This window comes from Triticum aestivum, chromosome 3A, assembly GCF_018294505.1.
Source record: "Triticum aestivum cultivar Chinese Spring chromosome 3A, IWGSC CS RefSeq v2.1, whole genome shotgun sequence".
Taxonomy (NCBI): domain Eukaryota; kingdom Viridiplantae; phylum Streptophyta; class Magnoliopsida; order Poales; family Poaceae; genus Triticum; species Triticum aestivum.
Window position 1 is genome coordinate 739,200,648 of NC_057800.1, and position 12,975 is coordinate 739,213,622.

General features: G+C 47.5%; 1 protein-coding gene across 1 annotated transcript; it reads right to left on the bottom strand.

The window, feature by feature from the left end:
* Window positions 1–1,220: 1,220 nt before the first annotated feature.
* Window positions 1,221–5,393, bottom strand: LOC123063634 (UDP-D-apiose/UDP-D-xylose synthase). The gene is made up of 9 exons (XM_044487509.1): window positions 4,960–5,393; window positions 4,654–4,746; window positions 4,453–4,560; window positions 2,499–2,613; window positions 2,277–2,410; window positions 2,078–2,179; window positions 1,890–1,982; window positions 1,672–1,807; window positions 1,221–1,555 (listed from the first exon to the last, which is right to left on the bottom strand). Exons 1-9 carry the CDS (start codon window positions 5,230–5,232, stop codon window positions 1,434–1,436), a joined length of 1,176 nt encoding a protein of 391 aa, XP_044343444.1. The 5' UTR covers window positions 5,233–5,393; the 3' UTR covers window positions 1,221–1,433.
* Between the last annotated feature and the right edge of the window lie 7,582 nt (window positions 5,394–12,975).

Here is a 12,975-nt window from a genome sequence, read left to right on the forward strand (position 1 = left end):
ATGTATGGCCATGATGGCTTTCACAGAGCACATAGGTCCCTTTCTTCCTTTTTGCTTTTGTCTGTTCTTTTTCTTTTTCTCCATCGATTGATTTGGAACCACAAAGTAGATCTTGCCCACATTGTTTCCTTTGGAAGACTAACCAAATTGGGCTCTTTTGGAAGACTAACCAAATTAGCATGCTTCAGTTTTAGTCAGACGATACAACTTTATTGATCAATTAAACATAGTAATAGCACAAACCGGAAGAAACACGAACAACCCTCAAAACTAAATGGGAAACGCTTGGGAACAGTAGGCTAATAATTGGGCACACGTCGGCCAGGATCCAACTTTGATGAAACGGCATCCCTCCTAACTTGGTCCATGTTGCAAATACGGGACCCCAACATGTGAGGCGTTGTGATCCTTCCATGCTCAAGAGATCAACACATGCCTACTGAATGCCCACCCTTCTCCCCTTCTTTTCTCCCATGAGATACACCCTCTATGGCACGCGGTTGCGTCGTCCCCTGACTTTCCCCTGGGATCGCAACATGGATACTGTTGCAGTCTCAACATGGGACCACAAAGGGGTCGTTTTGGGGTGCTCAGCCCGTGATTGCAACATGGCCACTGTTGCAGTTGCAACACTGCCCTTGTTTCAGTGGGGAAAAAAAACAGGTCAGGGGAAGATCGCAAAAGGACTCCTCTGTTGCAGAGGGCCGAGCGCAACAAGACCCCTGTTGGGCAGTAGATCTTGGCCGACGCATCACGCTGCCCAAACTAAATTGAAAGCTACAGCAAAGTTCTTTGCAGTCTCTAGCTTCACTATTTTGCATCACCACAAGTCGGATGGTTTGCACAAACTGATGAGCAAAACAAGCCATATTACATCTCTTTCTAGTTTCGACATTTTTTGTTACTATACTAGTCGGTGATGCGGTCATTGTACTGGCAGCCTGAAGAACCAGGTTCACAACAATAAGGCAACACTGCCGGTTTGCACACCATGTCGCCTGACACATCATTCCTAACATTATTGTTCATATTACCACACTCTGACTGAATGAAGCTCACTAACCAAATGTGTTAAAGATTGAAGGCTCGACATTAACTCTGCTGAAAACTATTAAGACTTCCAGATCATCATCAACTATGCCGAACAAGAATATCTCTCTCTCTCTCTCTCTCACTAACAGCAAAAAAATAATAGCACTGGAGGTGCAACCAACCAAACGTAACAAACACTGCCACCACAGGTATATGTAATAGATACTCAGATACTCAGTTCCCTTTGCCCGATATAGGGTTACACAATGACGAATCTAGGTAGGTAAGAAGATAGGTGGGTGGGATCTAGAGGCGCGACAAAAACGACGACGACGGTTTCACTACGATATAAGTATCTGGCTTCCAAAAGATCAAGAGCAGCATAGCTGCGCCGTCATCGTCTAGCTTGAAGGCGTCGCCGTGGCCAGACACATCTGCGTCTTGACGGCTTCCTTGTAGGTCTTGTGCTGGTAGGTCAGCGTCGTCTCCAGCAGGTCCTTGAGAGGGGTCTTGGGGTTCCACCCTGCAGTTTGTTTAACCAGCGTTTGGAGATCAGACATTAGGTACACTAGTATAAATCAGGAGGATAATGAAAGGCTGAACAAACACGCTGTTGCGTGGTTTCAGTGATATACACACCTAGCTGCTTGTTGATCAGGGTCATGTCGGGGATCCTCTTGTCGCTGTCGTCGTACCCTTCGCCGTAGAATTCTTTTGCGCTCACGTCGATCACAGGCTCCTCCAGCGGGGGCTCTCCTGAGACCTTAGCATAGACCTGCAGATGAATGCAAATGAGAGGTTCAGATTAGACACACTAACATAACTTACAGTTGCTATTAATCTGTCAATGGCATTACCTCTGTCATCATTTCAGCCAACTCCCTAACAGTGACTTCATTGTCAGGGTTCCCCACGTTGAAGATATGACCATTGGCTCGAGCAGGGTTTTCCTTTTGCAAAAGAAAACAGAGATTTAAGTTTCACTGATGCGGTACATACTGGTAACATCAGGAAAATATATGGAAGATAAACACAGAAGACATACAATCATCAAAAGAACAGCTTCAATGGCATCCTTGATGTAAACAAAAGTTCTCTGGGACTCGCCGCCATCGACAAGCTTCAGGGGCTCTCTGCGGAGGAGATTCTGCACATCCATTGGCAAGGTATATCTTGTAAGAAAGAAGACTGAAGACAGTGCAATGAAGCTATATTCATCCTCAGCAAGGGATAAGTTTACATACGTTGCTGAAGCAAGCCAAAACCCGAGGAACACCCTCGCTAGGACCATCAACGCCAGGAATGAAGTCCATCCTTGGCCCAATCCAATTGAAAGGTCTCACAATCGTGAATTCAAGGCCATTTTCTGCGCCTTCAGCTGGGGGAAACTCAAATGTACATGGTCAGAAAAAGTTTAAGGGTGCTACTAATGGCACAATCAACAAGTTATAAGTTCTTCCACTCACCAAAAACAAGCCTCTCGATAAGCTGCTTTGCGCACGCGTAGGACCATCTCTGTTTCACGATTGGACCAAAGATGCAGGGTGACTCATCTTCTGTCAGTACATAAAATTCAGGTTCCTGTTTGAAAGGTGAAAAGCACACGGAGCATCAGCTGAACAGCCAGGTGTGATCATATGAATATGTGACTGTGACATGGGAAATACACATCACTGACGACCAAACAAATTATTGTTACTGCTAGGCTGAGGTAGTATTGCTACGAAGATAAGAATCTATAGACAAGAATAGCAAAAATCATTGTAACTCTTAAGGGTCTCCTTTAAATGATGAAACTCCAACTGAACAATTGACCATATGAATAAGTGACATGGGAAAAACATATTACTGACGACTGAACAAATTATTGTTACTGCTAGGCTGAGTATAGTATTGCTACGAAGATAAGAATCTAAAGACAAGAATAGCAAAAATCATTGTAATTCAGGGTCTGGTTAGTTGAGTCTTTAAATGATGAAGCTCCAACTAACAATTGAATAAGAAAAGGGGAGTTCCTTATGGCAGCACGTTTTCCAAATTACTACATCCACTTGCAGAGCAATATGCAGTGACAGGCATAAGCATGACATGGCTTGAGCTGAAAAAATTATTTCAAGCTAAAAGAGAGCAGACAATGTGAAATGACAGTATCCTTGCTTACAACTAGTCCCTGGGAGTTACTATAGGATGGTACCGGACAATCAACGCAGACATATTAACAAACAAGCAACATAAGAAAAACCAACACTAAAATGAACAGGACATAGCTTGAACAATTAATTATTGTCAACCTATTAAAGTAATAGACTATATGAAATGACAGCATCATTGCCCTGTAAGTTACCAGAAAATGGTGCTAGACAGATTAACCAATGTGCAACTTAAGACAAACCATCACTAAAATGTAAAATCAATGTATGCAGTCACACTCTGTTCTTCCAGTCAAGGCATGCCATAACCTTCACACCAAACAACCATTACAAGACATTATCCGAGTGTCAACCAACAACCAACAAGGATTCAATTAGAATAATTCCACTCCTAACCAACACCAAATCCAGGCCAGCCGTTTATTTAAGGACTGTACTAAAAGAACAGGACAATTACAGGTGAATGTCAAATACAAGACAATTTAAGGACTGTACCATACAAAGGTACTCCCTCCGTTTCTTCAAAGTTTGACAAAGTTTATAGTACAAAATAGTATTGACATTCACCATACGAAATAAGTATCATTAGATCCATCATGAAATATATTTTCATATTATATTTTTAAGTAGTGTTGTACATGTTGACATTTTTTAATATAAATTTGGTCAAAGTTTACTTAGTTTGACCGCGAACAAATCTAATCTAATACGTGGAGTAAAAAGAAAAGGAGGGAGTACTAGATATATCAACCAATGAGCAACTCCTCTTAAGAAAGAACATCCCTAAAATGTAAAATCAGCGTACGCAGTCAAACTCTGCTCTTTGTTAAGGCCAATACATTCCATAAGCTTCACGCCAAACCGCCATTACAAGACATTATCCCAGTGTCAACCAACAACCAACAAGGCTTCCACTAGAATAATTCCACTCCCAACCAACACCTAATCCAGGCCAACCTTTTATTTTAAGGACTTTATTACTACAAAGAACAGAATAATCACAGGTGAACATCAATCACAATCTAGCAACCTGCACCAGATCCAATCATCCAATCAATTCCATCTCAATCCAGTCCAACCAAATCAAATCAAATCCATTTGTTTATTCATCAACCAACCAAAAAGGCACCGCATTATCCACTGATGTCACTTGGCGAGTGACACACGCGCATAGAGCAAGTGCAGTGCAGACAGATAGTGTGAGCACTGAGAAGGGGGGGGGGGGGGGGGGGGGGGGGGGGGGGGGGAATGGGGATGCCATGTTCGTCACCTTGCGGAGGGGGTGGTCCTTGGGGAGGAAGCTGCCGATGGTCTTGCCGTAGACCTCGCACGTGGAGAAGTGGATCAGACGCTTGCTGTTCTCCGAGCAGTACTTGACCTGCGCACGCACGCAGCACCGACATTCAGACATTGTTTGCTTGGCAACGCGGAAAGCGGCGAGAATATAATCTTGGATGGGTGGAGCACGTACCACCGGGAGCGCGTCGATGAAGTTGCTGTAGATGGTGTCGAGCGGCCGCGTGTTGTAGTCCGCTGGCGTGCAGATCGCCGCCAGGTTTATCGTCTTCGCGGAGCAGATCCAACCACCGACACGCAGAAACAAAATCGTCAGCGGTTTTCCAGAAATTAATTCAGGGAGCGCGAACTGTTTTCTTTTCAAGCGACAAACGCGCTATCGGCAACCGAATCAAGAAACTGAATCCCAGGAAAACCGCTCCATTTTTCGCGAGCCGTTCCGCCATTAGAGGACGGGCGGGAGGGGAGGGGAGGGGCGTACCAGATCGGCCATCTTGATGAGGCCCTCGAGGCGGGAGTCGTTCTTGATGTTGAGGCGGTGGAAGGAGATGCGTCCGGCGAGGTGGGGCGGGGGCGGGTCGACGAGGTGGCGGATCTTGTCGCAGTAGACGTCGACGGCGAGGACGACGTGCGGGGTCTCGGCCATGAGCTTCTCGCAGAGGTGCGAGCCGATGAAGCCGCCGGCGCCGATCACGCAGATGGTCAGCGGCGCCACGGCGGCGCCGTCCAGATCCGTCCTGCCCCCGCTCGCCATGCTCTCCCTCCCCCGGCGGTCGCGCGGCGCGGTCGGGTGGACGGTCGGATCCGGGGCGGGGAGCGGAGGGAATGCGCGTGGGGATCGGGTCTGGTTGGATTCGGGCTGGGATGGGATTATCTATCCGGCGGCGATGTCGGTGGTACGGCGGGGGTGGGGTGGCGGTATTTAACGGAGGGGGAAGAGTGGAGTGGCCGAAGGAAGGAATGGGGGTGTGGGGTGGGGTGGGATGGGATGGGCCCACCGGCCAGACCGAGATGCGCTGCCCTGTGGGCCCGGCCTCCCCCCTCTCTCTCTCGACTGGTCTCTCTTTTTCCTTGTTTATCAGATGTTTTTCAAGTTTTCTTCTTTGGATGCCTTTCTTCCTTGATGATTATGCTTGTGACCTGATTTGATTTGGTTGTGATGCGTGCGTCAGGCGTGTTGGTTTATGCCTTTGGTTTCTCTCCAGTCCAAAGTCCAAACGATGCTCATGTGGGTCTCAAGCTTAAAAAGTTGTCAATGTTTGATTAGTTTTGGTAGTTGTAGTAGTATCAATTTCTGGCTTGCCAAATTGTGGTAGCAAAGTAAGCCGCGTCTGCGACAGCGCGTACAGCGACCAGGTGTTACACCATCATCTATCTAGCGCCGTCGCCACCACCCCCACGTCGCTCTCGCCTGGACGACACGGGGGGCGACACCCGCAACCTAGCATCTCCGGCCTCTTCTCCTTCTTTCCCCGCGTCGCCGCCTGGCGAAGCCCGCATGGTTGACGGTGGCGACAGGGATCCTTCTCGCGGCTTCCTCGGTGCTTTGGCGGCGGTTCCCGATGGGATTCGACGGTGCTCCGTGGTCGCGGCATGCGACGGTGGGCCTTGGTTGTGCGCCAGTTCACTATTGAACCGGTGTTGGCTGAGGCTCCCTTGCCTCCGTGTGTGCGTTGCGGGCCACCAGGCTTGGTAGATAGACCGCACGTGCTTGCACAAATGGAGGTGGTCTCAGGGTTCTTCTAGCGCCAAGAAGGTGTTATGCTAGATGCTGGCCCTCATTGAGTTGGCCCTTGACAAGTTCCGTAAGGCTCCGCCGGAGATCTCCATTAGGTGCTTGATGCCCGCAGATTGCTGGATCGGATGAGATTCAGTCGTGTGTGCCCCTATTTCAGCTCATGTGGCTTCAGGAGGGCGTGACATGAAGCTTCGTTAATTGTTGACATTATGGGACATGTCAGTATTTCGATTTCCATGATGACGACAGTGGCGGAGAACGTCATGGTGGCTGAGGTCAAAGGCCTAGTAATGGCGGATCGAGTATTTGAGGCGATGAGGAATTTGCTTGGTGATTCATGACTCGTAGCAGTGGCATCGGCAAGAGGGGGCGGTAGCACAAGATGAGTTCAGAGTCTTAGCTTTCATGGTGAAAACCCAAGGTCTGGCCTTAATTGGTTGTGTCTGGCAGTGGCTTTGTTGAAGGCATTGTTTTGAGAGCGTGGATTTTATCTAGGGTGAAAACCTAAGATATATGATCGGGCGACGATGGCGCTTGTGCATTGTTTCCTTCTTGGAGGCGCCTCTTTTGAAGAATTTGAACTTCGGGGTGTTGTCTTGGTGGTGGTTCGTGCTACAGTTACTAGGAATTGATCACTGTAGCGGGATCTTTTGTTTCTTCTTCTTGTTTATGTGTTGTGTGCATCTGTAATGTCTTTAGAACATTTCGTTGTTGTAGAGACTGGGTGTAATTGGTATCTCTGCGATATTAATGTATTCTCTTTGTTGAAAAACAGTTTAGTGTGGTCATCTTGTAGGCTCGGAAGGGTGCATGGGAGCTGCCACATGTCTTACTTTGAGATTCGTACACGAAAATTAAACATGTCACGTCGCGTTTGCTTGAAAAAACCCATAGAGTTTAAGTCAGATTGTTAACATTTAAGTTATATTCATTTGTGCCTAAATAGAAGGCACCCACATTACGCCAATCTCCCCCCTCTTTCTCTTTCTCTTTCTCTTTCTTGACGCCATCAGCCGCCAGCCATCTCACTCGACGTGACATTCCTTGTTCATCGCCACGCCGCCCCTGAATTCCCGATGCCATTAACCATGAAGGCACAACATTCCTTGCTCCTCCTATGGAGCCGCGGAGAAGAAGGCCCTCTTGGTCCTCTTTGATTCGATTTGGCTGGACCAGATTATAATTCGAGTAGCTATCCAGCCAGCGCGGGGAGAAAATTACCATGATATCAATCTAGGCCCGACCGTGTTTTTTGTAGACAGTGTCACGAAGCTTTTATTCAACCGTCACAATGTTTACAGGGACGAAAAAAAGTTCACTGGAGTGGTCTAACCAAACATGGCGGCCAAGCCCTAGTTGCAAAGCGTGCTTCGCTAGACTGTGAGCCTCGAAATTCGAGCTCCTAAATTCATGAAAGAAATTACAATTACTAAAACTAGCCCTGCCGTGGTGTATGGCCAGAGGGGCAACTGCCTAGGACCCCGGCCTTGGGGGCCCATGATCTTATTGGTATGCATGTATGACATAGCACAATAAAACAACGGCTACGCCATCGTCTGCGCCAGCGTCGACCGCTCCGTCCCCATCCCGCACCGCCCCTGCTCTGGCGGCCGCGCTCCCCGCGACCTTCCTCGCCGGCCGTACGAGGATGCCTCGACTCCTGCAAGCTCCGCTCCACGACTACGGCGCCGGCCAGCCAATCTCCACCAACCGCCGCCCTCGGCCACCTCGCCTGCTGATACGTCTCCAACGTATCTATAATTTTTGATTGCTCCATGCTATATTATCTAATGTTTTGGACTATATTGGGCTTTATTTTCCACTTTTATATTATTTTTGGGACTAACCTATTAACCGGAGGCACAACCCAGAATTGTTGTTTTTTGCCTATTTCAGTGTTTCGGATAAACAGAATATCAAACGGAGTCCAAACGAAATAAAATCTTCGGAAACGTGATTTTCTCACCGAACGTGATCCAGGAGACTTGGACCCTACTGCAAGGGATCAAAGAGGTGGTCACGAGGGTGGGGGGCACGGCCCCCCCCCCCTAGGGCACCCCCTGCCTCGTGGGCCCCTCGGTGCTCCACCGACGTACTCATTCCTCCTATATATACACACGTACCCCCAAACGATCAGAACATGAGCCAAAAACCTAATTCCACCGCCGCAACTTTCTGTATCCACGAGATCCCATCTTGGGGCCTGTTCCGAAGCTCCGCCGAAAGAGGGCCGTCATCACTGAGGGCTTCTACATCATCTTAGCCCCTCCGATGAAGTGTGAGTAGTTTACCTCAGACCTTCGGGTCCATAGTTAGTAGCTAGATGGCTTCTTCTCTCTCTTTGAATCTCAATACAAAGTTCTTCCCCTTTCTTGTGGAGATCTATTCGATGTAATCTTCTTTTTGCGGTGTGTTTGTTGAGACCGATGAATTGTGGGTTTATGATCAAGTCTATCTATGAATAATATTTGAATCTTCTCTGAATTCTTTTATGTATGATTGGTTATCTTTGCAAGTCTCTTCGAATTATCCGTTTGGTTTGGCCAACTAGATTGGTAGTTCTTGCCATGGGAGAAGTGCTTAGCTTTGGGTTCGATCTTGCGGTGTCCTTACCCAGTGACAGAAGGGGCAGCAAGGCACGTATTGTATCATTGCCATCGAGGATAACAAGATGGGGTTTATTTCATATTGCATGAATTTATGTCTCTACATCATGTCATCTTGCTTAAGGCGTTACTCTGTTTTTAACTTAATACTCTAGATGCATGCTGGATAGCGGTCGATGAGTGGAGTAATAGTAGTAGATGCAGAATCGTTTCGATCTACTTGTCACGGACGTGATGCCTATATACATGATCATGCCTAGATATTCTCATAATTATGCTCAATTCTATCAATTGTTCAACAGTAATTTGTTCACCCACCGTAGAATACTTATGCTCTTGAGAGAAGCCACTAGTGAAACCTATGCCCTCCGGGTCTATTCTCATCATATCAATCTCCATCACTTTTATATTGTTTTGTTTTTTACTTTGATTTTACTTTTTTACTTTGCATCTTTATATCAAAAATACCAAAAATATTCTATCTATCATATCTCACTCTCGTAAGTGACCGTGAAGGGCTTGACGACCCCTAATCGTGTTGGTTGCGAGTAGCTATCGCTTTGTGCAGGTACGAGGGACTTGAGCGTGGGCTCCTACTGGATTGATACCTTGGTTCTCAAAAACTGAGGGAAATACTTACGCTACTCTGCTGCATCATCCCTTCCTCTTCGAGGAAAACCAACGCAAGCTCAAGACGTAGCACCTGCATCGTCGCCTCGATCCACAGCTCCCACGTCAAGCACCCATCTTGTTGGGGAACGTTGCAGAAAACAAAAAATTTCCTACGGTTTCACCAAGATCCATCTATGATTCATCTAGCAACGAGTGATCGGATTGCATCTACATACCTTTGTAGATCGCGAGCGGAAGCGTTCAAGAGAACGGGGATGAGGGAGTCGTACTCGACGTGATCCAAATCACCGGAGATCCTAGCGCCGAGCGGACGGCACCTCCGCGTTCAACACACGTACGGTCAGCGTGACGTCTCCTCCTTCTTGATCCAGCAAGGGGGAAGGAGAGGTTGATGAAGATCCAGCAGCACGACGGCGTGGTGGTGGATGCAGCAGTCACCGCAGCAGGGCTTCGCCGTTCTTCTGCGAGAGGGAGAGGTGTAGCAGGGGAGAGGGAGGCGCCAAGAGTCAAGGGTGCGGCTGCCCCTCCCCCCCCCTTTATATAGGCTCCCCAAGGGGGGGGGCGCGGGCCCTAGGAGATGGGATCTCCTAGGGGGGGCGGCCAAGGGTGGAGTGGCCCCCAAGGCAAGTGGGGCGCCCCCCACCCTAGGGTTTCCAACCCTAGGCGCAGGGGGTGGGCCAAGGGGGGCGCACCAGCCCACTATGGGCTGGTTCCCCTTCCCACTTCAGCCCATGGGGCCCTCCGGGATGGGTGGCCCAACCCGGTGGACCCCCGGGACCCATCCGGTGGTCCCGGTACAATACCGGTGACCCCTGAAACTCTCCCGATGGCCGAAACTGCACTTCCTATATATAATTCTTCACCTTCGGACCATTCTGGAACTCCTCGTGACGTCCGAGATCTCATCCGGGACTCCGAACAACTTTCGGGTTACTGCATATTCATATCTCTACAACCCTAGCGTCACCGAACCTTAAGTGTGTAGACCCTACGGGTTCGGGAGACATTTCGGGTTACTGCATATTCATATCTCTACAACCCTAGCGTCACCGAACCTTAAGTGTGTAGACCCTACGGGTTCGGGAGACATGTAGACATGACCGAGATGGCTCTCTGGTCAATAACCAACAGCGGGATCTGGATACCCATGTTGGCTCCCACATGCTCCTCGATGATCTCATCGGATGAACCACGATGTCGAGGATTCAAGCAACCCCGTATACAATTCCCTTTGTCAATCGGTATGTTACTTGCCTGAGATTCGATCGTCGGTATCCCAATACCTCGTTCAATCTCGTTACCGGCAAGTCACTTTACTCGTACCGTAATGCATGATCCCGTGACCAGACACTTGGTCACTTTGAGCTCATTATGATGATGCATTACCGAGTGGGCCCAGAGATACCTCTCCGTCATACAGAGTGACAAATCCCAGTCTCGATTCGTGCCAACCCAACAGACACTTTCGGAGATACCTGTAATGTACCTTTATAGTCACCCAGTTACGTTGTGACGTATGGCACACCCAAAGCACTCCTACGGTATCCGGGAGTTACACGATCTCATGGTCTAAGGAAAAGATACTTGACATTGGAAAAACTCTAGCAAGCGAACTATACGATCTTGTGCTATGTTTAGGATTGGGTCTTGTCCATCACATCATTCTCCTAATGATGTGATCTCGTTATCAATGACATCCAATGTCCATAGTCAGGAAACCATGACTATCTATTGATCAACGAGCTAGTCAACTAGAGGCTTACTAGGGACATGTTGGTGTCTATGAATTCACACATGTATTACGATTTCCGGATAACACAATTATAGCATGAATAAAAGACAATTATCATGAACAAGAAAATATAATAATAATGCTTTTATTATTGCCTCTAGGGCATATTTCCAACAGTCTCCCACTTGCACTAGAGTTAATAATCTAGTTACATTGTGATGAATCGAACACCCATGGAATTCTGGTGTTGATCATGTTTTGCTCTAGGGAGAGGTTTAGTCAACGGATCTGCTACATTCAGGTCCGTATGTACTTTACAAATATCTATGTCTCCATCTTGAACATTTTCACGAATGGAGTTGAAGTGACGCTTGATGTGCCTGGTCTTCTTGTGAAACCTGGGCTCCTTGGCAAGTGCAATAGCTCCAGTGTTGTCATAGAAGAGTTTGATCGGCCCCGACGCATTGGGTATGACTCCTAGGTCGGTGATGAACTCCTTCACCCAAATTGCTTCATGCGCTGCCTCCGAGGCTGCCATGTACTCCGCTTCACATGTAGATCCCGCCACGATGCTCTGCTTGCAACTGCACCAGCTTACTGCCCCACCATTCAAAATATACACGTATCCGGTTTGTGACTTAGAGTCATCCAGATCTGTGTCGAAGCTAGCGTCGACATAACCCTTTACGACGAGCTCTTCGTCACCTCCATAAACGAGAAACATGTCCTTAGTCCTTTTCAGGTACTTCAGGATATTCTTGACCGCTGTCCAGTGTTCCTTGCCGGGATTACTTTGGTACCTTCCTACCAAACTTACGGCAAGGTTTACATCAGGTCTGGTACACAGCATGGCATACATAATAGACCCTATGGCTGAGGCATAGGGGATGACACTCATCTCTTCTATATCTTCTGCCGTGGTCGGACATTGAGCTGAGCTCAATTTCATACCTTGCAACACAGGCAAGAACCCCTTCTTAGACTAATCCATATTGAACGTCTTCAATATCTTATCAAGGTATGTGCTTTGTGAAAGACCTATGAGGCGTCTTGATCTATCTCTATAGATCTTGATGCCTAATATATAAGCAGCTTCTCCAAGGTCCTTCATTGAAAAATTCTTATTCAAGTAGGCCTTAATGATGTCCAAGAGTTCTATATCATTTCCCATCAAAAGTATGTCATCTACATATAATATGAGAAATGCTACAGAGCTCCCACTCACTTTCTTGTAAACACAGGCTTCTTCATAAGTCTACGTAAACCCAAACGCTTTGATCATCTCATCAAAGCGAATGTTCCAACTCCGAGATGCTTGCACCAGCCCATAAATCGAGCGTTGGAGCTTGCACACCTTGTCAGCATTCTTAGGATCGACAAAACCTTCCGGCTGCATCATATACAATTCTTCCTTAAGGAAACCATTAAGGAATGCCGTTTTGACGTCCATTTGCCATATCTCATAATCATAGAATGCGGCAATTGCTAACATGATTTGGACGGACTTCAGCTTCGCTACGGGTGAGAAAGTCTCATCGTAGTCAACCCCTTGAACTTGTCGATAACCCTTAGCGACAGGCCTATCTTTATAGATGGTCACATTACCATCCTCGTCTGTCTTCTTCTTAAAGATCCATTTATTTTCTATGGCTCATCGATCATCGGGCAAGTCAGTCAAAGTCCATACTTCGTTTTCATACATGGATCCTATCTCGGATTTCATGGCTTCCAGCCATTTGTCGGAATCCGGGCCCGCCATTGCTTCTTCATAGTTCGAAGGTTCACCGT